Consider the following 24,109-nt stretch of genomic DNA (forward strand, 5'->3'; position numbering starts at 1 on the left):
ATTACACGTTCTAAACAATAATGATTTAATCTTTTGATGTTACTATCATATCTCAATCTTTTCATATTATCCTGTTAAATTTCATAGATCTTTCAATCTCTCTCTCTCTCTCTCTAAATTTGACCCGATTATCAAATATATAAATTAAACTTTGTTAAGTAGATTCTCGAAATTCGTAGCACCATATCTATGTTTTATTAGTCGTTGGTTGATCATATGATACTATGAGTATAAAAACACCAAGCAATTACAAAAGCAAATAAGTTCAACACAGAGAGAAAAAAGAAATGGCATATAGTACATAATACAACATGGACAAAATTTAAACAACGAAAGATTTATTAAATATTAGATAAATGTTATGAAAAGTGTATAGAAACTAACTCCATTGAATATAAAAATCAAAATCTAATAGTACTACTTGTTAATTGCTTAAATTAAAAGTATAGAAAACATCAGAGCGTGGCATCTTTCTCCCGCCATACTTGTGAGCCATCTGATCCATCTTTGCAGAATTTCTCATCCATATGTACGCATGATTTGTATTCTCCTCATTGGCACTGCGACATATCTCGATTCCTAAAATCTGAAAATTTAATCACAAATGAATGATTATGCAATTATTCACAGATCACATAAAAAATCTATTTATAACATTTAGCCACCAAAAAAGGAACAATATTTACCTGATGTGCACCTTTGAAACACTTGTAGTACAAATAATTTTCATCCATCCAAGGCACCAAGTTATTAATCACAAGGCAGCAATTTTTGTGTGCTAGCTTCTCTACAATACCAAATCCATCAAATTATAAACTAATTCAGCATAATAATTAATCGACAAAAGTATTTAATTTAATGATAATTAAAGGAGTACCTGATGACTTGAGGCAGTATGGTGCAGGGCGGAATATCTGGACTTGGTATCCTGTGTTGAGTTTCTCCCAAATCTGCATCTGATAGAGACAAATCTCACCAGCAGAGTCCTCCGTCGCGGCGGTGATGTAGTAGAGCGCTCCGGCAGTGGGCTCCACGTTGAGATTTACTATTGTGATGAACTTGAGAAAACCTTGTTCACCGCCAGCCTTGTTGTTGTACTCCTCCACCGCAAACTTGGCGGCGATTTCTGCCTTTTGGTAGCGGTCGCCGCCTTCGACGCGCCTGATGCCTCCCAGAATCACAGACCCATCTTTAGCCGGCGTTACATAGAATCCCTGAAATTATTTATAAAATACTAATATTCAAATTAATTAAAGCCAATTTATATACTCCGTGTAGTAGTATGAGAGATCAATGAGAACCTGGCTGTAGTTAATGTCATCCATGTATTCAGAGTAGGCTTCTCGATCGAAAGTAAGGTGTTCCATTGCTGAAGAAACTGATAAAAGAGCGAATTTGGAAAGATGAAAAAAGACGGGGGAATTTCTCTTGCAACTATTGGAGTTATCAAAGTTATGTATGTATGCGTTTATATAGGGAGAGGTATGTGTGTTGTTGTTGACATTGACAAGGAAAATAGTTTTTGTTATGGAAGGTGTTAACAATTGTTATGCATTACATAAATACACGCGATTCGTTTCGTACTAAGAAACCTAATTGCGGTAGGACGTCAATGATTCCGATTTGGGAATTTACTTGAATGACCTAAAATAAAATTTGTGTTAATTGTGTCTCAAGAAAGTGTATATTTACATTAAACGGTTTTTTCTATGTATAGATAAGTTAATTTAACAACTTATAGAGCACTAAATTATGGTATTGTTATTGTATAGTAGTATTAAATTTTAATTTATCATAAAATAATTATATACTTCCTCCGTCTCTTAAATTTTGTCAAACTTTGACCAGGCACGAATTTTAAGAATTGTAATGGAAAGTGAGTTGAAAAAGTTAGTGGATTGTGAGTCCTACTTTTATATAGAAATTGAAATGAGTTAGTGGAATATAGAGTCCACTACCAAAAAATGGTAAAAAATGAAATGTGATAAATTTTGTGAGACAAACGAAAATAAAAAAATGTGACAAAAGTTATAGGACAGAGGAAGAGAGAGTACTAATTGAAACTGATTAAAATATTCTCCATAATTCAAGTACATAGAACTAACCAAGTTGATAGATGTTAGCAACAAAAAAAAACATATAGAAAACATTCGTGTCAGAAATATTGAACAAAATTGCATGATTCCCAAAATCATAATTTAAATTTTCAATAATTATGACTAATGCAAAGAATGAATGAAATGTAATGATACAGTTCCAGCAATAGTTGTCAGTGACACAAAAAACATATCAAAACGTTCTGCGTTAGAATGCTTGAAATTCACACGGTCAAACAAATCTTGAACAAAATTGCATGTTTCCCAAAAGCATAATTGAGATTTTCAATAATTATGACTAACGCAAAAATAAATGAAATGTATAGACGCAGTTCCAGCAATAGATGTCAGCGATACCAAAAACATATAAAAAAGTTCTTTGTCAGAATGACAAGACATTTTGAAACATAACAATTTCAGCCCGTTTTCGACATTGATGGCGTTCACTGCTGGAACTGCATCACACGTAGAAATTATTCTCAATTTCAACAACAAGCTACCTTGAAACTAATATTATTTCGAATGTTGTAAGTTGGAAAGACAATAAAGATAATTTAGATGAATAAAAAAGAGTGGGGAAGAACAAATAGGATAATATAAAGTATACATTTTATAGAAAAATGGCAAAGATAGCATGGAACAAATTACGTGGATTTCAAGTTCAACCTTAAGATTTACAAGAAGATTTTCATGTAATTATGAAAAAAACAGTTATAAAATTTTAGACATCTCCAAAGAAAGAAGAAGATGAAATAGGAACTAAAATATGTCCTTGAAAAGAAACTATGCAATTAATTGTTTGCAAAGAAAAAATATACGAAATATAAAGAGTTGACACCTGAAATCTCAAGGCGACGACCACGCTAGCGGCGAGCTCCCGGAGGCGGTATCCTGTGGCTGACCCACGTTGGGGCATGGGGGTCCCATGGAACCCCCATTTTTTTATATTAGTATATATATATTATTCATGCAATATTTAACTTGTAGTTCTGTAGCACAGTTGATCCGCTAGTTACACTATTAACTCGCACAAGTCTCAGGTTCGATCTCGAATTTTGTCGATTTTGTTGTGTTTTTTGGATTTTCTCATAGCTAGACTATTCTCCTAACTAGACAGCCAAATTGGTTATTTTTTCTCATTGTAGTATATTTTCTCGTACCTATATTAATTTATTTGTCCAGTAATTGATCCAATTGTCCGATTCGTATAGATAAATTATTACCTAGTAATTAATTCTTTTTTATTTTTTCACACTAGTAATTTTATGTAATCTCAATTTATTTTCTTATCTGTGTAAATATTATTATTAATTGTAAGATCTTAAAGTAGTAATCTTTATAATTTAAGAATAAAAATAATTCTTTCATCCCATAAATATGCAGGTATAGTACTATATCATATTCCCTTCGTCCCACAATATATGACATACTTGGGGATTATTGACATATGATTTTAGGTAATGTTGTTTTGTGTGTTAGGTAGAGAGAGAAAATAATATATTTATATTAATGTGAGAGGGAACTTTTTTCAAAAAAGGAAAAGTGACATCTTTTGTGGGACAAACTAAAAAGAAAGTGTGACATCTATTATGGAACAAAGGGAGTATAATATTAGTAAGTTTAATTTTAAAGTTTATACTTTTTATTTAAAAAAATCTATATTCTTCAACTATTTCAAGGTTGACACTGTAATCGTATATACTTTAATTTATATTATTCATTTTAAAATTATTTATCTTTCAGCTTTCACGACTGTGTTTGACGTCATTGATACTAAAAATATGCAAAAATTATTAACATTAGTTTGGACCCCCAGTATTAATTTTGTGTCCGCTACTGGCGTTATCACAACGGTAGAGTTGGGGCCGTCGCACTGGGCCACCCCTAATCTTTTTGGGCCTACTTTTAAGTCTAAAGGGCCACCATTATTATTCTTTTCATTTGATAATGGATTAATCAAATTTAAGTAATATTTTTATGCAGATTCGCATTGTATGGACTTAGCTCCGGCATCGAAACACGATTTATCCAAAATGGCTAATCAAGCAACGAAAAAGGGGGCTTCAAACTATTGAAGGATGGCTAGCAACGTATTACAAAGGAGGGGGTTCTCTTTACGCGCCACACCCTGGTGGACTCATAATTACCATTATAGTAACCTTGGTATTTAGTATTCAATTGAATTCATCAATATCATTAGTAGTTTACTATATTTACCATTAGTGATATAGAAGTTGCAATTTTACTCCTACGAAAATGGTGCTCTACAAATATATTGACCGAAATCAACATATAAAGTAGTATTTTGGAGCAACATATATTTATAAAATAAAAAAGGATGCCTACAAAATTTGATCTTCAATTCAAATTCACTAATCCATTGTAGTGCTACTAATTAAGTTTTATAGTGGGCGTATACCTTTTGTGGGCTTCACTTTTAGGATCATTTCATTAAAATTTGAAATCTTAAAGGTATAATTTTAGGCTATCGAGAGAAATTTGAGCGGTTGTATAAAAGTCTTTTAGCTTATAGTCAGTCAAGAAAAAGGTATGGGATAGAAGAAGAGAGAGTACTAACTGAAATTGACTAATATTCTCAATAATTCAAGTACATAGAAATAACCAAGCTGATAGATGTTAGCAACACAAAAAAACATATATTAAACATTCTGTGTCAAAATTCTTGAAATTCGCACGGTTCCCAACAAATCTTGAACAAAATTGCCTGATTCACGAAAGCATAATTGAAATTTTCGATAATTATGACTAATGCAAAGAATGAATGAAATGTACTGATACAGTTCCAGCAATAGTTGTCAGCGACACAAAAAACATATAAAAAACGTTCTGCGTTAGAATGCTTGAAATTCGCACGGTCAAACAAATCTTGAACAAAATTGCATGATCCCAAAAGCATAATTGGAATTTTCAATAATTATGACTAATGCAAAAATAAATGAAACGTACCGACACAGTTCCAGCAATAAATGTCAGCGACACCAAAAACATATCAAAAATGTTTTGTGTCAGAATGACATGAAATTCGCACGGTCAAACAAATCTTGAACAAAATTGCATGATTCCCAAAAATATAATTGAAATTTTCAATAATTATAACTAATGCAAAAATAAATGAAATGTACAAACATAGTTCCAGGTTAGCGACACCAAAAACATATAAAAAACGTTCTCTGTCAGAATGACTTGAAATTCGCACGTGCGAATTTCAAGACATTTTGACACGGACAATTTCAGCATGTTTTCGGCGACGTGCGAATTTCAAGACATCTTGACACATAACAATTTCAGCCCGTTTTCGACATTGATGGCGTTCACTGCTGGAACTGCATCATACATAGAAATTATTCTCAAGTTCAACAACAAGCGGCCTTGAAACTAATATTATTTCGAATGTTTGTAAGATGGAAAGACATTAAAGACCGCTTGAAACTAGTATTATTTCGAATGTTTGTAAGGTGGAAAGACATTAAAGATATTTTAGATGTATAAAAGAGAGTGGGGAAGAACAAATAGGATAATATAAAGTATACATTTTACAGAAAAATGGCAAAGATAGCATGGAACAAATTAGGTGGATTTCAAGTTCAACTTTAAGATTTACAACAAGATTTTCATGTAATTATGAAAAAAACAGTTAAATAAATTTTAGACTTCTCCAAAGAAAGAAGGAAATTACATTAAAATTTTGAAAAAACCTAGATTTAGAAGGAGAAAATTGTAACTAAATAAGAAATTTAATTAGAAAAGCTAATCTGTGAGAAGGTGGGGTTCATGGTTCAATTTATAATAATTTTACCCACCCTTAGTTATGAATTAAAATTAGTCACGTTACGTTAACATTTTACAAATTCTCATAGTTAAATCACTTAATAAAAGTTTTTCGTGGAGTGACAAAAAGAAGTCGAAATTATTCACAAACTTCGGAAGAGTGAAAGATTACCAACATCAACAAATTTATCCAAACAAAATACACACGAAACCAAAACAACTAAAAACATTAGTAATTCACATTCCACCACAAACCAACACAAAACTCCATTCACCACTCACTCCAGAACTTCCTCACTGCCTCTCTCACCCCTCCCGGAGCTCCCTCATCCGGCGGAGCCACCGTGGCCGTAGGCAGGATGGTAGACTCCCGTTGAGCATCAATGATGTAATCAAAGCTCTTCTCACTCATCCCAAAGGCAGCCGCAAACTCGGGCCCTCTCATCGCGTGGAGCAACGAGTTTGCTCCCACCAAGAACTGAGGCCAGTTGTTGCGGGCCGAGGTGGTGAACCCAAAGAACTCAAACGGCCCGGTTCGTGACGCGATCTGGCAGAAGGGGAAGAAGCGAGGTATCCAAAACACATCTCCTTCGTTCACTTTAGCATTCATAGCCAAGCTCCCATTTGGATACACGATTTGTATCGTCCCACTTCCTTTCAACACAACCCCATACTCTGTCGCCATCGGATTGATATGAGGCGCCATCATCGATCCCTGCATTCACATTACATACATAAGTCTTGTCTCAGTGAAAAAGACAATCAAAAGGAAGCTTAATTACCGCAGTGAGGTTGACAAGATAGACTCCAATGTTGTTGTAGCGGAGGGGCGGATAGTTCTTCTCGTCGAGGGCAACGCTCCACCCGTAGTCGTTCTTGAAATCGGGCTTTCTGTCGTAGAGGTTGTACGCGTCCGGGCCTTTACCGGTTCTGGAACCACCCTTCCTATCATCCTTCTTCTTGTTACTCCAGTCCATGAAAGACACCATCATCTTCCTAAAAGACCATGTCGATTGTTGCTCATCTCCTCCGATTTGCCTCATCTCAGCCATCCTCGGGGCATGAGTTGTGTTCGATAAGTAGATGATCGGACCTTCGCGTTGGCTCATCAGCATATCTTCCAGTTCTTCCTGTGTCACCTGAGGAAAGAAAAGAAAAACAAACATCCTTACTCAAACCATTCCATAGCTAGAAAGGAGCATGTACATTGAGAATGTACTTACATTGAATGCCGTCGACAACGTTAAATGATCGAATCCAGAGAGCACCGACTTAGGATTCTTTCCACCAGCAACGTAGAAGGACTGGCAAAAAGCAGAGTGTTTAGGAGAAAAATTCAAATGAAATTACTAGCTAGGGAGGGTTTGGTTTGTAATTTGTAATTTGTAATTTGTAAATTGTAAGTGTACTTGAAATTTATAGGGTGTGAGGCTGTCGGATGTATCAATGCTGCAGACAATATGAAGCCTCTGGCCTTCCTCTGCATTGATCAAATAAAAGGCCGATCCCGCCGCAATTCGGTATATATCCCCGACCTTCAATCTCCTCTCCACCAGTTCATCTTTGTATATATTCCCCACTCTTGCTTCCCCTGCAATCAAGAATACATCATAGCATTACCTAGCTATCTATCTCTAGTGCAATTCGTGACTAATAGATGATACCTCTGCGAACGAAGAGGATGAGTGAGGAATCGAGATACTGAGGAATGAACAAGCTCTTAGGTTCCATGGTGATGAAGCCAATATGCATAGGGCTTTTGCCGGAGCCCCTGACGAGCTTCATGCTCCCAGCCTCCGTCTTGACCACCGGCTTCGAATGGTGAAGCAAGAACCAGTCGTCCCCCTCGCGCCATCCCGTGCCGCCCTCGTCGCCGCCACGAGCTTCTTCGTGGCCTCGTCGCTCCCTCTCTGACCACCGCTCTTCTTCGCGGCCTCTTTCCCTTTCCGACCACCGCTCGTCGTCCTTGCGGGCAGAGACGGCCACCGCAAGCGCCGCCAGCAAGGCCAAAACGGCCAACAAACGTGTCGTCTTATCCATGAACTAAATAGTAGTACAAGTAGTAAGTATCTCCGTGGATATGTTGAAATGGTGAATGCAAGAAATGGTGTATATGTAGAGAGAGAAAGGGTACAGGTGTTTGTCATGCATCGATGGTTAGCCTTGCTGGCCGTCTCTGCTTAAGACACAAATGAGTTCATGGATTCCTTCCCATCTCATCCAATATCTCTAGTATATTTTCAATTGTTTTCTTTTTCTTTTTTATTTTACATTCAACACAATCGTCACATGTTTTTTTATGGGACGCTTGAAATTTACTAGCTATTCTTTGTCATTTTTCTAAAATGATACGAGTATATGGTGATGATCTAACAAAAAGGGGGAAAAGGTTTCGGTCTCTTTGAAACTCGAATCAACCTTTTTGAACCACGCCACCACGGTTTCTTTTAATAAAAAAATATTGAATAATGTCACAACCAATCGATCTACTTTAATACTCTTTCCGTCTTAAAAGATAATTTTATATATGGATAATATGACTTTTAATAAATAAATTCTAATGAAATACAAGAGAATATAAAAAAATAGGTAAAACAAGAGTGATATAAAGAAAATATATATAAATATAAGAGAATATATAAAGTAGATAAAGTTATTGAGAAACTTTTCACTTTTAGAAATAAGACTATTTTTTATTAATTTTTTAAAATGACAATATGAAATTATTTTTTGTGGACAATGGAGTATAAAACATATGAAGTATTTAATTTTGATAATTAATTTAATTTAAGATAACTAAATTGATCATTATCATTATAATTTTTGTTAAATTAATTTTTTACATTATAATTTTATTTTATTTTTATATTTTTGCAGCATATTTATTCAACTTAACAAAAATAAATTCAATTAATTATAAATAAACTGCAATATATAATTAAGTATGAATGTAAAAATAATTCAAGGAACATTAACTTTGTAAAAACTGAAAAACGTCGACAGCAGGATTCGAACCTGCGCAGGCAAAGCCCAACAGATTTCGAGTCTGTCTCCTTAACCACTCGGACATATCGACGAGTTGTAAGCTCCTCCGACATAATTGTATATAACTTCTCCTTTTTATGTCCCTATTTTCTTTTTAGCTAATTATGAGTTGTGTTGAGTGTTCAATTAAGTGAGTAGTAATGAAAAATTTGTAATCACTTAAAACAAGTTTATGATTACGGATGTACATAAACATCCGTTAATATTTCTGTAAGACAAAAATTACTTTCATAACAAACACGAGTCTCTCATGTGTTAGAAAAAAAGCAATGCTGATTCCAACAAGTGGTATATTCACAAATTACAATCCTAAGCCAAAATGGTTCCGAAAAATACTTGACAAGTAGTCCAAAAGGAGAACTCTTTACGATTACAAAATCTAATCTAATATCCATCTGAATCTGAATCTGAATCTAAGTATGCATCCTCGTCTTCTTCATCCGAGTCGAAGTCATCTTCCAGAATGTTCTCCTCATCCCAAAGTGGACAAGAGCAGGTCGCCTTCTTCTTTTTCCACTCAGCACCACATGTGTAACAAAATTCATTTCCACATCTGCAGGGAAATGTGAGAACCATAATACCTTAATATTAAAAATCTCTAAAAGCCCTCTCAAAAAGTCTCTAAAAGCATTAGTATCTATAATATGATCAGTGATTCTTATGTTTTATTCTATGGAAGATTATGGAGTGGCAATCATGCCTGCTCTATAGGCACACAGCATGTTTAGTTCCAATACAGCCCGGTTGAAAATAAAATTTCTGTTTTTCTTCTTGATAACTTTTTCTAGTGAAAAATTAATAGTAGGAGACTTCAAATAAGAAAAACAAAAAGTTTTAAGCATATTCAAAGTAAGAATGTCAATATCCTAGCTATAAGGAATTTCATATGATATGGTATAGAAACATAATGTAAACATTTCAGACTGGACAGACTACAAGTATGATATCAACTTAATGAAGTTATATGGGTTCAACCATACCTGCAAGTCATATGGTAACATCCAGTAGCGAGTTCAATCATATAGTTGCATTTTACACACTGACGCCACAAATTTGTTGCTGCTAAGTTCTTCAGTTTTGCTTCTTCTTGAGGGGGATGAGGGTTGCACAATTTGTACTGAGTACAAGTTGAGTTATTGTGCCAGGGAACTTTACAATTTATACAAAAGTGGTTATTGCATTTTAAGCACTTTCTGGCTCCTGATCTTTCCGCTCCTACTATGGCAGGCTTTGAATGTTCAAGAGCCTCTGACTTGGACATTAGAGCTGAACATTTAGGGTAAGGACAGTAAACTTTCTCTGTCACTGGAATCGAGGCCTCCTTCATACGCTGACTCATAATGTCTATCAACCTAGGTGTCAAGAATGTTCTGCAACTATCAATTTTCAATTCAGATTTGCATCCTTCGTGTGGACAAGTAGGCAGCAGGCCATGGAGTAGCTTCATTTCCACGTGTTGTTTCATGCAAGAAAAGCAATAGCGGTGCAGACAATCATCGATAGAGAAGATCTGGTTTATATTTGAATCCTCCAAACAGATAACACACGCCTCCTTTGGATTATTAGAGCTACTTGCCTCTGCAGCCCTGTTTACCTGAGCATCTATCGCTTCTCTAGCTAGTTTAAACGCAAACTTTATGTCTTTTCGAGCAACACGAGCTGGCTGGCAGTACGTAAACTTTTTTGAAAGATCGGTTACTCTATCTACCAGTGCAGCAACTTTTTTCTGTTTGCTCGACCACTGTCTAGTAACCTGCGGTTGAAAAAGAGTTGCAGCAATTTAGCTATTCGCAAATGCAGAAACCCTGATACTTAATCCAAGCCAACACTTGCAATTGTTAAGAATGATGGGAATTTACTAAACAGTGCTCATAATACTTTTGTCAAACTGAAGTGAAATTAAGCTAAGTGACAATAACCATGTTCCATATTAACAATGCAACATGAACCCAAGCCACCCAGGTCATAACTCTCCCACTTTTGCATAAGTGCCTAACTGTTAACCTTGATACGAATACTATCCTATGAGGGAGGGATAAAGGGTGGGGGGGTTAGAATAGTCAGTGTATGCACTAATATTAAGCAAGATCCTAGTAGAACACAAAAGAGACTGCATTTACGACATTAGAAGGAAAACAAAGGACAAGCACACGACTTCAAAAAAAATGACAAGCACAGTTTGTTGATCATACAGCGCTCGTATATCAACCTGACTTGTTCATAGCTCTTTCTCTATTCAAGACACAACATCACAATGTCTCAGCATGTGGGATTACAAAAAGAAATTAGATTTTTTCAGCATTAAAAATATCATAAAAATGAGAACAGAACAGAAGAAGAAGCCCTTAGAGCAATCATTTCCTCCTAACATCAAGGTTCAAGCAGTAAGGGACATGCAGCTCTATTAGAAGATAAAGTAGAGTAGAGAGCAGCTAATATTTTGCTGAGAAAAGTAAATGTCCACAAAACGGTTGAGTCAAAACCAATAAATATTGGGAAATCCAACTCAAACAATAAAATCTATAGTTTAACAACTGAAACACAATCATACAACGATCATAGCACCGATTGCAGTGTAGATAAGCACGCACATAGCATAGCTGCATCTATTTAACAAAAAAGTATTTTCGACAAATTAAGAAGAACAAACCAAAACTCACATAATTGAAAATCGGATTATAATCGCAGTAGAAAACAAGCCTTTGCAGTTGGAGTTCCAGTGCAGCATTGAGCCCTTCGATAAGAGCCGTGATATCTGCGGTCCGGCGGTTCGCCCCGTGGGCCACGAAAGGCTTCCGCAACTCAAACAACAAATCATCCCTCGAATCGCATATCGCGACGCCAATTCCTCCGAGAGGAGATTCGTCAGTCAAACGATTCTCCATCAAACCCTTGAAATAAACCCTAAATATCTCATTACTCCCCCCTTTCGAACTGCCTTCCCCAAACGGTCGCTCAAAATCATCCCCCCAATCATCCCACTCATCATCCGACATTCTCGAGATCTCAAGCGCCAACTGATGATCGTGGAGCCGCCTGTCGAGATCATTCTTCAAATTCTGGAATTCTCTCTCGGAAATAGCTTGGTCTCTGAGTTCCTGCTCGAGTTTGAGGAGCTCGTCGGAGAGGAGGTCGGTGAATTTCAATTCCTCCTCGTTTCGTTGGGGTTGATCGACAGCGGCGGCAGTGGAGGAGGTGGAAGGTTGGGGATTAAGGGATAGAGAAGCGGTTATGGCTTCCTGGAGTTGGAGATCGAAGGCGAAATCGAGGTCGGCGTCGACGGTTTTGGCGGTCATTAGTTCGAAGCGTTGCTCGGCGGCGATGGCCTGGAGTTCGTCGGCGTCGGAGTCTAATCCGTAGTCAAACGACGCCGTCGGAAGGGACATCGGAGTGAGCGAGTACTATTTGTTTTGTAGTATTGAAAATCAGTACTGTATTATGCTCTGCTATCTGCATTGAGATATAATCAGATTTGTGAGATTTGTATCAAAACCCTTGAAAATTAAAATTAAAATGGTGTATTATTCTAAAATTACGAATTGTGATATCTATTGTAAAATTTAAATAAATAAAAGAATTAATAAATCTTGATATTTTAGTCAATTTACTCCCAAAGTCGGGTGTTCACCGAATCAAATCTTACATAACATCGATGTATATTGACCCAAAATAACATTGTTTTGGTCTAAGGTGTCTCGTAGGAAAATTTACATGTATTAAAAATCTAAAACATTGTGTTCTGATCGTGATACGCATGAAAAAGTAGAAATATTTTTTTTGTTTTTTTACCTAATCAACTTTTATTTTTCTTTCGTCTGTCATCACACTCAGTCTAATGCAAATCTAAAATTGAAAAATAAGGAACAAGATAAAACTAGAACAAAAACGAAATAATTCAACTTAATAGTAAATGAGTACAATGACGAGAGAGGTTCAGTCCTCCTTTGTTAATAAGTCTTCATGGTCTTCTCGTTCAGCTATACCTCAACATTTAGCTATCTTATCAATTGAGTACTACCAATTTGTTAGTGCATTGCTCATATGCCCAATACTTGGGCCTCTTACCTTTCTATCACCTAAATATAGAGTTTGCTAACAATTTTATAAATCGAGGACACTTCCTAATATCTGAACTGATAATTTTGCCCTTAAACCTATTCAAGCATAAAAGTACAACTTTTATTAAATATCATCTGTTCAAGAAAGATGACCTTTCTTGGGCGGCATGAGAATTTATACAGTTTTATTTTATGTGTCAGATAAAAAGAATAAAGTATAGATAAAAAAAATTTTATTTTTAGTAATGAACCATCTTCAGTGGAACAAAGGGAACAGAGGAAGTCTACTTTTTTTTATCTCCGGCGTCACATTAGTCTCTCTTCTAATTGCATTTATAATTTTTAGTTGTTTTCTTTTCAACTGTTCACTCTGGCCGTTTTATACTTTCCTTTCATATTTTTTAAAATGTGGATAAAATTGGAGATTGATTGAATGTTGATATCATTACTTCATAATCAATTCTGACGCTTTTTTCCCATTATCTAAATAAGAAGCTTGACTATATTGCATAGAAAATGCAATGAAGATCGTACTTAAATAAACTCAAAAATTTTATATACGAATAATTATTTTCATAACATGAAGCATATGATACTAATTTCTAAGCCATGTTTTTAAAGGCCTAGTAAGCCCAAAAGTTAATTTTTGTATTTTTTTTATATTTTTTTTTTGTATTTTAGGCGACTTAGATTTTAGTTTTCGCCAGAGGCCCATTTGCATTGAAAAAGTGGTTTTGAGTTGTATCTTAATTAGAAAGCAATTTTTATGCACTTTCAACAAATTATCCACATAATATAATGATAGAATTTGAAAACCTGCACTTGTAAACATTAACACCGTAAGTTACTCCTCAAAAATAAATTCTCAATATCTAAACAAAAAATTAATAATGCCAAAAGGTCATATTATGCAACCAAAGAATAGTAATGCCAAAAGGTCATACTAATATACTATCCATTGACTCTAAACCCCTAGATGATGATGGAAAAATGAGACAGGATGAGGCTGCTCAAGACATGTATGATTAACATAGTGGACTACCAGTTGGGAGTCGAACTATTAGCCAAAAAATTAGAGGATTCAAAAGCTCACTCTTTTTGTCGTGTGAAACAAATGAAATTAATAAGCATAGTTTGATGTATTCATTTAGTGAAGGCCTTAGAGCATCTCCAATAGCAGCTAGCCCACCGGCTAGCCGATTCGCGTCGCTAGCCGGTCGGCTAGCTGAACTATTAGAATCGGCCAGCCGCGAATCGGCGAAAAAATCGGCGTGGGCTAGCCGATTTGAGGGCGCTGGCCGCCATTGTGGCGTGCCGATCGGCCAACCCCCAATTTTTGTTTTTTTTTTTAAATTTTTTTTGAAAACCTATATATACGCGATTTTAGTTTCATTTTCATTTGCACCACTTGTTTTAACGAGTTTTCTCTCTCACTAAATTTCTGTACAAGAGCAACATTGAGCGATGAGTAACGCGGGTGGTAGCAGTGGTGGTAGTGGTGGTAGTGGTGGGGATACTAAGGAGTACGAACGGCTAGGGGTGGGTCGATACGATATATCGTAACGAAAACGTTGTATCGTGTATCGTATCGAAAATATCGATATGAAAGAATTTCATATCGTTATCGTATCGAAAGTTTCGATATATCGAACTTTCGATATAAAAAAATTTCATATCGTTTTCGTATCGATATTTCGATATATCGTACCGAAATTCGATATATCGTTAAATATCAATATATATCGAAAATAAAATATCGATATATATCGTATTTTCGATATAAAACGATATATCGCGATATAAGGAAATTCATATCGTTATCGTATCGAAAACTTCCGATACGATATCGTATCGTATCGAAAAATACGATATATCGAAAAATCGATAATTTTTCGATATTTTTCAATACGATACGAGCGATATATCATTTTTTCGGTATTTTTCCCCAGCCCTACGAACGGCAGATGAACGAGGCTATGGAGGCCTATATGAACCGAGAGCTAGAGCGGTACATGCGAATGGTCGAACAGCAGGCGGTATCTCGCCCTCCTCCCATTGTCCACCGCCGAGCAGTGATTGATCGGGATCACGTAGCTGCACATCAGCGGCTATTTGACGACTACTTCTCAGAGAACCCACGGTTTCCCGCCAACATGTTCAGGCGGCGTTTTAGAATGCGGAGGGAGTTGTTTATGCGTGTCGTTGACGCTTTGGAGCATCGATATCTTTATTTCTGCTTCAGGCACGATGCGTCTGGCAGACCCGGCCACACCCCTATTCAAAATGCACGGCGGCAATCAGGCAGTTGGCCAACGGAGGCACGGCAGACATGTGGGATGAGTACCTCCACATCGGTGAGTCGACAGTCCTGGAATGTCTTAAGTATTTCTGTCAGGGCGTGATTGCTATTTTCCGTAATCAGTACCTTCGAAGCCCTACCCCCCAAGATTGTCATGATCTGATGCAGATGCACGGGGAGCAGCATGGATTCCCCGGGATGTTAGACAGCATAGATTGTATGCATTGGTAGTGGAAGAACTGTCCGACTGCCTGGAAGGGGGCCTACACGACCAGCTACAAGGGAAAGAATCCCACGATGATCCTCGAGGCCGTAGCTAATAACGGCTGTGAATCTGGCATGCGTATTTTGGGGTAGCCGGGTCGAACAACGACCTCAACGTCCTCAACTCATCGCCCCTCTTCAACGAGCAGTGTCAGGGCATCGGTCCGGCCGTCTCATTTGTGGCCAACGGCAACCGGCATGATATGGGCTACTACATGGCAGATAGGATATACCCTAGGTGGCCCGTCTTTGTGAAGACGATCAGGCACGCAAGTGATGACAAGAAGGCCTACTTTGCGGAACGGCAGGAGTCGGAGCGCAAGGACGTGGAGCGCGCATTTGGTGTGCTCCAGTCTCGATGGGCAGCAATCAAGGGTCCAACGCGTTTGTGGGATGTCAAATGCATTGGTGATATAATGTACGCCTGCATTATCTTGCACAACATGACCGTCGAAGACGAAAGCATACAACTGACTAGTTGGGCCAATGATGATGAAGCCGGTCCAAGCCACGGAACGGCCACCCCTAGCGTACGACGTGGGGTACCTCACGATGAAGTCGGCCGCCTCCAGGCACATGCCGGCATGCGCTAAGTGGATGCTCATATTCAACTCCAAAAGGATATAATTGAAGAGTTGCGGGCACGGAAGACTGCACGATAGTTTTTTTTTCTTTATTATGTAATTTATTTTTTTTAATTGAATGTACTTTTTTCAAAATGCAATTAATGAATTTTCCCGTATATGTCTCGTAAATTTAATTCCGTAATTTAATCGTAAATTTAATTCCGTAAATGTAGTTGTTTTTGAATTATTTTTATTGCGGCTGGCCTATGGCTGGCCTAAGGCTAGCCTATTTGAGTAAAATGCTGATGTAGCAGGTGGATTTTTAGAGCATCCGCAATGGTTAATAGGCCAGCCATAGGCCAGCCATTCTCTCCTCTGCCACGTCAGCAACACTAAAAAAACCACCTGCCACGTCAGATTTAGGCCAGCCATAGGCCAGCCGCAATAAAAACAATTCAAAATATACTACATTTACGGAATTAAAATTGCGATATACGGAATTAAATTTACGACACATATACGGGAAAAATAATCCATTCCATTAAAAAAAAAGTACAAAGATTTAAAAAAAAAGTACATGATTTTTTTTTAAAAAAAAAGGGCTTCAACACCCGAGCCCCGCCACTCTCTACTCCTCATCGCCGTCGCCGTCGCCCTCCTCGTGGCCGTCGCCGCCGCCGCTGCCGCTGCCGCCACCCGTGGTATCTGAGCCCACGTCGGAACCCCCCAGCCTCCTCGTCGCGATCTCTAAATCAGCACGCATGCTCTCGAGCATCTCGAAAAGAATCCTCTTCTCCGTGGGGTCAGTGGCGTTCTTCCACTCTCGGAAGACCTGTAACATCTGAGCCCCCCGCGTTTGGTTACGCGAATGGAGAGTGTACTCGAGTGGGGCGGCTGGGAGGGCGGAGGACTGGACCTCGCGGGGCGATAGGGGGGATCCGCCCCTCGCAGCCCGCTGCGCCCGCTTCTGTCCAACCGGGCGGGGGCGACCAGTAAATGAAGGAGGGGATGGAAACTCCTCAGCATCCGGGGGGAGGTCGTGGGATCCGCCGCTGCTGCCGCTGTAGTCGCCGCTATAGTTAAGTTGCTGCTTCTTCGGCCACCCAGCGTCGCACCCCGCCCGGAACTTCTCCGAGTCCTTCAGCAACAAGAAGCACTCCCAGAAGGTGAACTCCTTATACTTCCCCTCCAAGGGGAACTGACTCGCGGCTATCCTTCGGGCGTCGTCCTCAGTCTGCCCACTTTTGAGCTGACGGAGGGCGTTGGCGTACAAATTCGCAAAACGGCCCACTGCGGCCCTGGTGCGTTCCCACCCCTTCCGGACCTCCTCGTTGCTGAAGTCCTTCCCGTGCGGGCAGTGCCTCTTATAGGCAGCACTGATCTTCGCCCACATGTTGACGACCCGCTGGTTGTTCGCAACCAGTGGATCGCACACCTCCAACCACCCCTTGGCCACCGCGGCGTACTCATCCTCCGTCCACTTCCTCCGGCCGGTGGCAGTGGGCTGCGATGACTCGCCGACCGCCTTGCCCTTCCCCTTCCCCCTCGTCTTCTTCCTCGGCGCGGCCGGCGTCGCTCGAACGGGAGTATCATCGTCCCCGAGATCGATCCCCATATCATGCAATAACAGAAGGTCATCGCCAGAGAACTGCGTCTCCACCGGGGTCGACGTGTGAGACGAAGCCGTCAAAAAATCAAGCGAGGGCCGATATACCGCGTCCCCTCCCGGTGACCCCTGCACCCCCTCCCCGGCATCCCGGGATACATGCCGTGCAGCATCCCCCCCGGCATCCCCCCTGCCACATCATCCCCATCATCTGCTGCAACATCATCTGCTGCTGCATCTGGGGCATACCCCCCCACCCGGGCGCTGACTGCCCGCCGCTCCCCTGCCCGCCGCCCGGCATCCCCCACGGCATACCCCCCGGCATACCCCCCTGGTTCCCCCCCATCGCCCCCCCCGGCGCACCAGCCATCATCCCCATCATCTGATTCCAAGGGATGTTAAATCCCGGGCCCATCTGCCCCCATCCAGATCCCACGGGTACTGTGGGAGTCTGAGAGCCGCTCGTCGCCGGACTGGACTCGTTGTTGTGATCCATCACTCGATGATGCTCTTGAACAGAAAGTTAGAGAGAGAGAAAACTCGTTAAAACAAGTGGTGCAAATGAAAATGAAACGAAAATCGCGTTTATATATGATTTTAAAAAAAAAAAAAAACGAAAATCGGCGCTGGCCGATCGGGCCTCTGCAATGGCGGCTAGCCGATCGGCCAGCGGATCGGCTAGCGACGAGCGATCGGCCAGCCCACGCCGATGCGCTCGCCGATTTCGCGCTGGCCGATTGCAATGGTTCGGCTAGCCGATCGGCTAGCGCGACGAATCGGCTAGCCGGTCGCTAGCCGACCATTGCGGATGCTCTTAGTGCTGATGACGTGGCAGAGAGAGAGTGGCTGGCCTATTCTTATTGTAGATGCTCTTAGAGTATCCGCAATGGTGCTTAGGCCAGCAATAGGCCAGCCATTCTCTCCCCTGCCACGTCAGCAGCACTAAAAAATCCACCTGCCACATCAGATTTAGGCGAGCCATAGGCCAGCCGCAATAAAAGTAATTCAAAATATACTATATTTACGGAATTAAAATTACGATTAAAATAAGGAATTAAATTTACGACACATATATGGAAAAATTAATCCATTCCATTAAAAAAAAGTACAAAGATTTAAAAAAAAAGTACATGATTTTTTTTTTAAAAAAAAGGGCTTCAACACACGAGCCCCGCCACTCTCTACTCCTCATCGCCGTCGCCGTCGCCGCCGCCGCCCGTGGTATCTGAGCCCACGTCGGAACCCGCTAGTCGTGCCCTCGTGATTTCCAAATCAACCCGCATGCTCTCGAGCATCTCGTGAAGAAACATCTTCTCCGTGGGGTCAGTGGCGGTCTTCCACTCTTGGAAAACCTTGTACATCTGATCCCGCGTATGGTTACGCGAATGGAGAGTGTACTCGAGTGGGGCGGTTGGAGGGCGGAGGACTAGACCTCGCGGGGCGATAGGGGGGATCCGCCCCTCGCAGCCCGCTGCGCCCGCTTCTGTCCAACCGGGCGGGGGCGACCAGTAAATGAAGGAGGGGATGGAAACTCCTTAGCATCCGGGGGGAGGTCATGGGATCCGCCGCTGCTGCCGCTGTAGTCGCCGCTATAGTTCAGTCGCTGCTTCTTCGGCCACCCAGCGTCGCACCCCGCCCGGAACTTCTCGGAGTCCTTCAGCAACAAGAAGCTCTCCCAGAAGGTGAACTCCTTATACGTCCCCTGCAAGGGGAACTGACTCGCGGCGATCCTCCGGGCGTCGTCCTCATTCTGCCCACTACTGAGCTGACGGAGGGCGTTGGCGCACAAATTCGAAAAACGGCCCACCGCGGCCCCTGGTGCGCTCCCACCCCTTCCGGACCTCCTCCGGGCTGAAGTCCTTCCCATGCGGGCAACGATGCATAACTAGATCCAACATATATTGCATTATTCATCAAACATATAATCTAGTATATATTACTTAGAATATATAGATCTAATGTTGTTCATCATAGATCTAGAATATTTTTGCGAAAAACTTGAATAAAATTCAAGATTCATAATATTCTTTCATCGATCTAGAACATCATATCATAGATCCAAAAATAAATCAAGAAAAACATAGATCCAACACATATTGCATTATTTTCGAAAATCTCAAGTTTCCACACTATAATTTTCGAAAAATTCAATTATTCAAATACATAATCAGAGCCTAAAAAATGGCTCTGATACCAGTTGTTGGGACTACCGCAGCGGAAGACACGGAAACCAAACAGGTCCTAGACGGATCTATTTAGGTGATTATGCATTCGACTCCAATTTCATGCAATAAACATAGATCTATAGATATAACATCAAATAAACACATAATCATGCATATTCGATGTAGATTCGATTGTTACCTCATAATCCATCATTGGATTGACGTTGCTAGCTGCACCACCCGGAGATCCTTGGTTTATCGACCACGAATCTTCCGCACTATTCCCTTGTCCTTGATTCTCCATCCGTGTGGGCGGATCTTAGATTATCAATTAAATAACTTTGAACGGATCTAGGGAAACCCAATACAAATACCAAATTGTCTAGATCTAATCCTATGAATTAGGATAAATCAAGAACAATAATCAAAACCCTAATTCTCTCACGTGCTAGGCACGAAAATCGAGACCAAGTGAGAGAGAAGAGGAGGCGCCGATTTCTAGGCTAGGGTTAGGGTTTTTGTGTTGTCTTGGATTGTATGCTAGGGTTTCCCTTTCATTCATTATTTATAGTGGACCTTATTGGGCTAGTAAGGGGATCCATGGAATGACTTAAGTGTTGGGCTCACCCATTAGATAAATTACTAATTAAATCAAATGACCCATGATTTAATATATTATCAGTGGAATATTATTTTATTCCACTAAAGAATAATATTGCACTCCCACTTAAATCACCAAATTACAAATAACTTGGGTCCATTTTATTTTATAATATTTCCCGCGTTTAAGATTATCTTGATCCATCAATTTAATTCTTTTGTCTGCTATGTGACTAGAATTAAATTAATTCTCCAAAGAGTTTTTCTAGTTTGAAACTTTATTTATTATTCGTGGAATAAATTCCAACTGCGCAGATTTCTGAATAATAAATTCTTCTTTCAAACACCTCATTGGGGATCACCCTTTTAGGGATTTAATCATACCACACTGGGCACGCGAATTCTATGAAATAATATTCCAATACCTTCATGTTATTCAATTACTACCACCCAAGATATCATGAACTTGAGTTACGTACAAACTCTCACATATTAATAAGTCAAAATGGCGTTTGATTGAATAAACAATATTGATATTAATATCATAGACTAGAAAATACTAAACTTTCTGAAATATATTCTTTCAGTAGATAGCAATAAAGAATACATTTCGGATTAGATCCTTTCAGTGCTTTCCCACACCGGTGTTACTAATCTCTTCTTAGGTAAGAGAGAATTATCACAAACACCGCAACCGTACCAATAGGTAGCCAAAGCCTATCTAGGTTGTGAATACGTTTTTCTTCTTACTAGATCTGGCCAAGTCCCCTACTGGAAAACTCATGAGGAGATTCATCGAATTTTCCTACTTGACCTTCTTAGTAAAAAGCCTTAGACTGTTTATTATATTTCAATAATAAACCATTATATTATATTATTTGTTCTCATAAATAGGTAAACAAGTGGATGTGGCGTTTCTCGTATACATGCACAAGCTGACTGTACAAAGGCATGTACGCTCGAAGCATCTTTTAGTATACAAACCCCAACATGGCACTCATCAGGGGTTGGCTTTCGTAGGAACTCTGGACCAAAGACTTCCCGCATGCCCTTACAAAACTGCCGGAGCACCTCTAGACTAGTCGTCTCACCCATCTGTAGGTATTCGTCGAACATATCAGCCGGTACGGCATAGGCAAGCTGCCTTGTTGCAGAGGTGCATTTCTGAAAAGTAGACAGTCCGATCCGGCCAGTGCAATCACTCCGGAGGTTGAAGCAACCGTACCGGTCCGCCAATGTCGTCGCTATATGGGTGAAGAGTGGTCGCGACATTCTGAAACGCCGACGGAAAATCTCAGCTGGGTAATGGGGGTTAGCGCTAAAGTCGTCTGCCATAAGCCGTTCAGCCGCTCCGACATGGTCTCGTGGGATTGTCCGACGATGACGAATCTCACGAGGGATCGCCGCCGCCGCCGCCTCATCCTCCTCGTCGGCTTCCCTCTGCACCTCTTGAATAAGAATCTCATGCTTCATTCCACAAATCATCCATAAATAGCAATGGAAATCCACAAATTTTTAGAGATAGAAAAATTGGATAGAAAGTGAAATGGGTGTAAAGATGTGTGTGAAGAGAATATGAAAATGGGAGGAATATTTATAATAAAAATAATTAAAAATTCGAAATTAAAAAAAAAAGAAAAAGGAAATCGGCGACCGCCGCGGTGGTTTCGCCGTGCAATAGATAGCTGCGGCGGCCGCCGCGTTTCTCTCTCCTCCGGCTCGTCCTCGGCGCATTCGGGGCGAAAGCCCTTCCGCCCACAAAAGTCGTCCACCTCCGGGGCGGCCTCTTCCGCCACAGTAGACAGGCGCGACTTAACCGCAATCGGGGTGTTCGGCACGGCGCCCCTACTGTGGATGCTCTTAGTGTCTATCCTGATACTATTGCGTGTTTAGCTTACATATTTGTTTTTTATGGGCCCTAGCCCCTAGGTAAAAGTGGTGACCCGTGTAACATGACCAACAACATGGTACAAGCTCTGTTACTATATGCAAACATTAATTTTAACTACAATTTTCTATTTCTTTTTGTTATTTTACAAATTTCATATTAAAATGTGTTTGAATTTTAAAGTGTTTATTTTTAGGGAGATAGCTAGTGTATATTGCAACATACATATGCACGTGAAATTGTTTGACGGCGAATAGACAATCTATAGATTGACTAAATGTTCTATTAACCAAATTTCAAATTTTTAAGAGGAACAAAAAATTGTAATTCATGGTATTGGACTAATGGACTCCACAAAACTGTACTATTGATAGGGTCCGCGATTCAGCAAATCTCGCTGAAGATCATCTCTAATATATCTTTCTTAATGGTCTAACATATCTTTTATTTTAATTAGTTATCTTTATTTATTTGCAACTAGCTATAAGCCAGGTCCCAAATTTTGAGAGGGCTGTTAGACCGAATTCATATACTATGATTCTAAGAAAAACAATAGTACTATTAATGTATATGAACTACTACAACATTCGCGAAGTAAAATTTCCATTTTGTTAAGTTTATAGTAATTGTTAATTTTATTGCACACAAGACCCATGATGTAATTACTAAAGTTGGAAGTTGTTTCATACTTTGTTAAACCAAAGTGTAGAAAAAAGTGAAAAATAAGAGCAAGGTTGGGCCATAATTGAAAAGTATGTCCCATTTAATTTGTACATAATCAAACATAATCCGGTCTTGCATATTATTATTCCGTAACTAACTAAATTCCTCCCCCCAAAAGAAATCTGAATTGATGTCCACATTATATATTGTGAAGTTATGAAGTATGGAAAATCTGCCGACAGGTTTGGAAGCACCCTATTCTTACTTTAGGAAATTTATAACTTATGTTTTCCGGGTAACTATATTTCTCAAATCAAAATTGCATCTTGCGATGTTAAGTGATATTTGCGAAGAATAAAATGTTGGATCTAAGTCTGATCAATCTAGTTTGATGGGGTCGTAAGAGTGACGAAATATTTCATTTTAAGAAATTAAATATAATTGATATACGTTCTGAATAGATGATCATGATATATATATTTTTTTTAAACTGATTCTCGATAAGAGAAAAATAATGGATTAAAGACTACATTATATATGTTCTTGTTAATCAATTCTAATAAACCCAACTCTTTGTACAGAGTTCAATTTTATAGTAATAAGGAAAATAAATAATCTATTTTTATTCAATTATCTTTAATTAATCTAAATTGATTTTTTCGTTTCTTAAATCAACTCTAATTACAGCATTGATTATTTTCTTCAGTTTTACATATTCTCCTCCTTCCAACAAGATTTATATGTTTCGATTTTGATTTTTAATTTACAGTTATACAAAGTTTCATGCATTGAGTCATGCATGTCAGTACAATATTTGCGAGCACAAACCATATAAAGTAATACTCCTACTAGATTTTATTTTTCGTGAATCAGAACTACTAAGAGGTCATATGTAACTCAATGAATAAAACTTATAGTGAGAAGATAAATTAATCGATCGTAATACTCCCTTCGTTTCAAGTAAGATGACCCCTTTCTTAGGCGACACGAGATTTTATGCAATTATATTTTGTGTGTGAAGTGGAGAGAGTAAAAATAAGAGAGAGAATAAAATAGAGAGAAATGTATTT

The 24,109-nt window shown here is 39.3% G+C and overlaps 3 protein-coding genes and 1 non-coding gene across 4 annotated transcripts; all 4 read right to left on the bottom strand.

Annotated features, from left to right (window-relative positions):
• Positions 1–279: 279 nt before the first annotated feature.
• Positions 280–1,420, bottom strand: LOC125218204 (uncharacterized). The gene is made up of 4 exons (XM_048119829.1): positions 1,302–1,420; positions 878–1,214; positions 687–787; positions 280–586 (listed from the first exon to the last, which is right to left on the bottom strand). The coding sequence occupies exons 1-4, from the start codon at positions 1,365–1,367 to the stop codon at positions 425–427; spliced, it is 666 nt and encodes a 221-aa protein (XP_047975786.1). The 5' UTR covers positions 1,368–1,420; the 3' UTR covers positions 280–424.
• A 4,585-nt stretch (positions 1,421–6,005) lies between these two features.
• On the bottom strand, positions 6,006–7,983 carry LOC125224333 (RmlC-like cupins superfamily protein). The gene is made up of 5 exons (XM_048127716.2): positions 7,550–7,983; positions 7,295–7,476; positions 7,109–7,189; positions 6,668–7,024; positions 6,006–6,600 (listed from the first exon to the last, which is right to left on the bottom strand). Exons 1-5 carry the CDS (start codon positions 7,923–7,925, stop codon positions 6,157–6,159), a joined length of 1,440 nt encoding a protein of 479 aa, XP_047983673.1. The 5' UTR covers positions 7,926–7,983; the 3' UTR covers positions 6,006–6,156.
• Positions 7,984–8,879: 896 nt separating this feature from the next.
• TRNAS-CGA (transfer RNA serine (anticodon CGA)) lies at positions 8,880–8,961 on the bottom strand. The gene has a single exon. It is a non-coding gene; the product is annotated as a tRNA-Ser (tRNA).
• A 222-nt stretch (positions 8,962–9,183) lies between these two features.
• On the bottom strand, positions 9,184–12,409 carry LOC125223983 (E3 ubiquitin-protein ligase RSL1-like). The gene is made up of 3 exons (XM_048127308.2): positions 11,591–12,409; positions 9,911–10,683; positions 9,184–9,483 (listed from the first exon to the last, which is right to left on the bottom strand). Exons 1-3 carry the CDS (start codon positions 12,314–12,316, stop codon positions 9,315–9,317), a joined length of 1,668 nt encoding a protein of 555 aa, XP_047983265.1. The 5' UTR covers positions 12,317–12,409; the 3' UTR covers positions 9,184–9,314.
• Between the last annotated feature and the right edge of the window lie 11,700 nt (positions 12,410–24,109).

Source organism: Salvia hispanica, chromosome 1 (genome assembly GCF_029641045.1).
Source record: "Salvia hispanica isolate PSC_SH4W2 chromosome 1, Shi_PSC_v1, whole genome shotgun sequence".
NCBI classification, from domain to species: domain Eukaryota; kingdom Viridiplantae; phylum Streptophyta; class Magnoliopsida; order Lamiales; family Lamiaceae; genus Salvia; species Salvia hispanica.

What these genes read in the sequence shown, in the direction of transcription:
- LOC125218204 (XM_048119829.1), bottom strand. Translation starts at nt 1,367, where the DNA reads ATGGAACACCTTACTTTCGATCGAGAAGCCTACTCTGAATACATGGAT. An exon ending in ATACTGCCTCAAGTCATCAG is followed by an intron (nt 788 to 877) that starts GTACTCCTTTAA and finishes TTGGTATTGTAG; the next exon opens with AGAAGCTAGCACACAAAAAT. An exon ending in GTTTCAAAGGTGCACATCAG is followed by an intron (nt 587 to 686) that starts GTAAATATTGTT and finishes TTAAATTTTCAG; the next exon opens with ATTTTAGGAATCGAGATATG.
- LOC125224333 (XM_048127716.2), bottom strand. Translation starts at nt 7,925, where the DNA reads ATGGATAAGACGACACGTTTGTTGGCCGTTTTGGCCTTGCTGGCGGCG. An exon ending in TCACACCCTATAAATTTCAA is followed by an intron (nt 7,190 to 7,294) that starts GTACACTTACAA and finishes GCTTTTTGCCAG; the next exon opens with TCCTTCTACGTTGCTGGTGG. An exon ending in ATCTTGTCAACCTCACTGCG is followed by an intron (nt 6,601 to 6,667) that starts GTAATTAAGCTT and finishes ATGTGAATGCAG; the next exon opens with GGATCGATGATGGCGCCTCA.
- LOC125223983 (XM_048127308.2), bottom strand. Translation starts at nt 12,316, where the DNA reads ATGTCCCTTCCGACGGCGTCGTTTGACTACGGATTAGACTCCGACGCC. An exon ending in ATAATCCGATTTTCAATTAT is followed by an intron (nt 10,684 to 11,590) that starts GTGAGTTTTGGT and finishes TTTCAACCGCAG; the next exon opens with GTTACTAGACAGTGGTCGAG. An exon ending in TGTTACCATATGACTTGCAG is followed by an intron (nt 9,484 to 9,910) that starts GTATGGTTGAAC and finishes ATTTCCCTGCAG; the next exon opens with ATGTGGAAATGAATTTTGTT.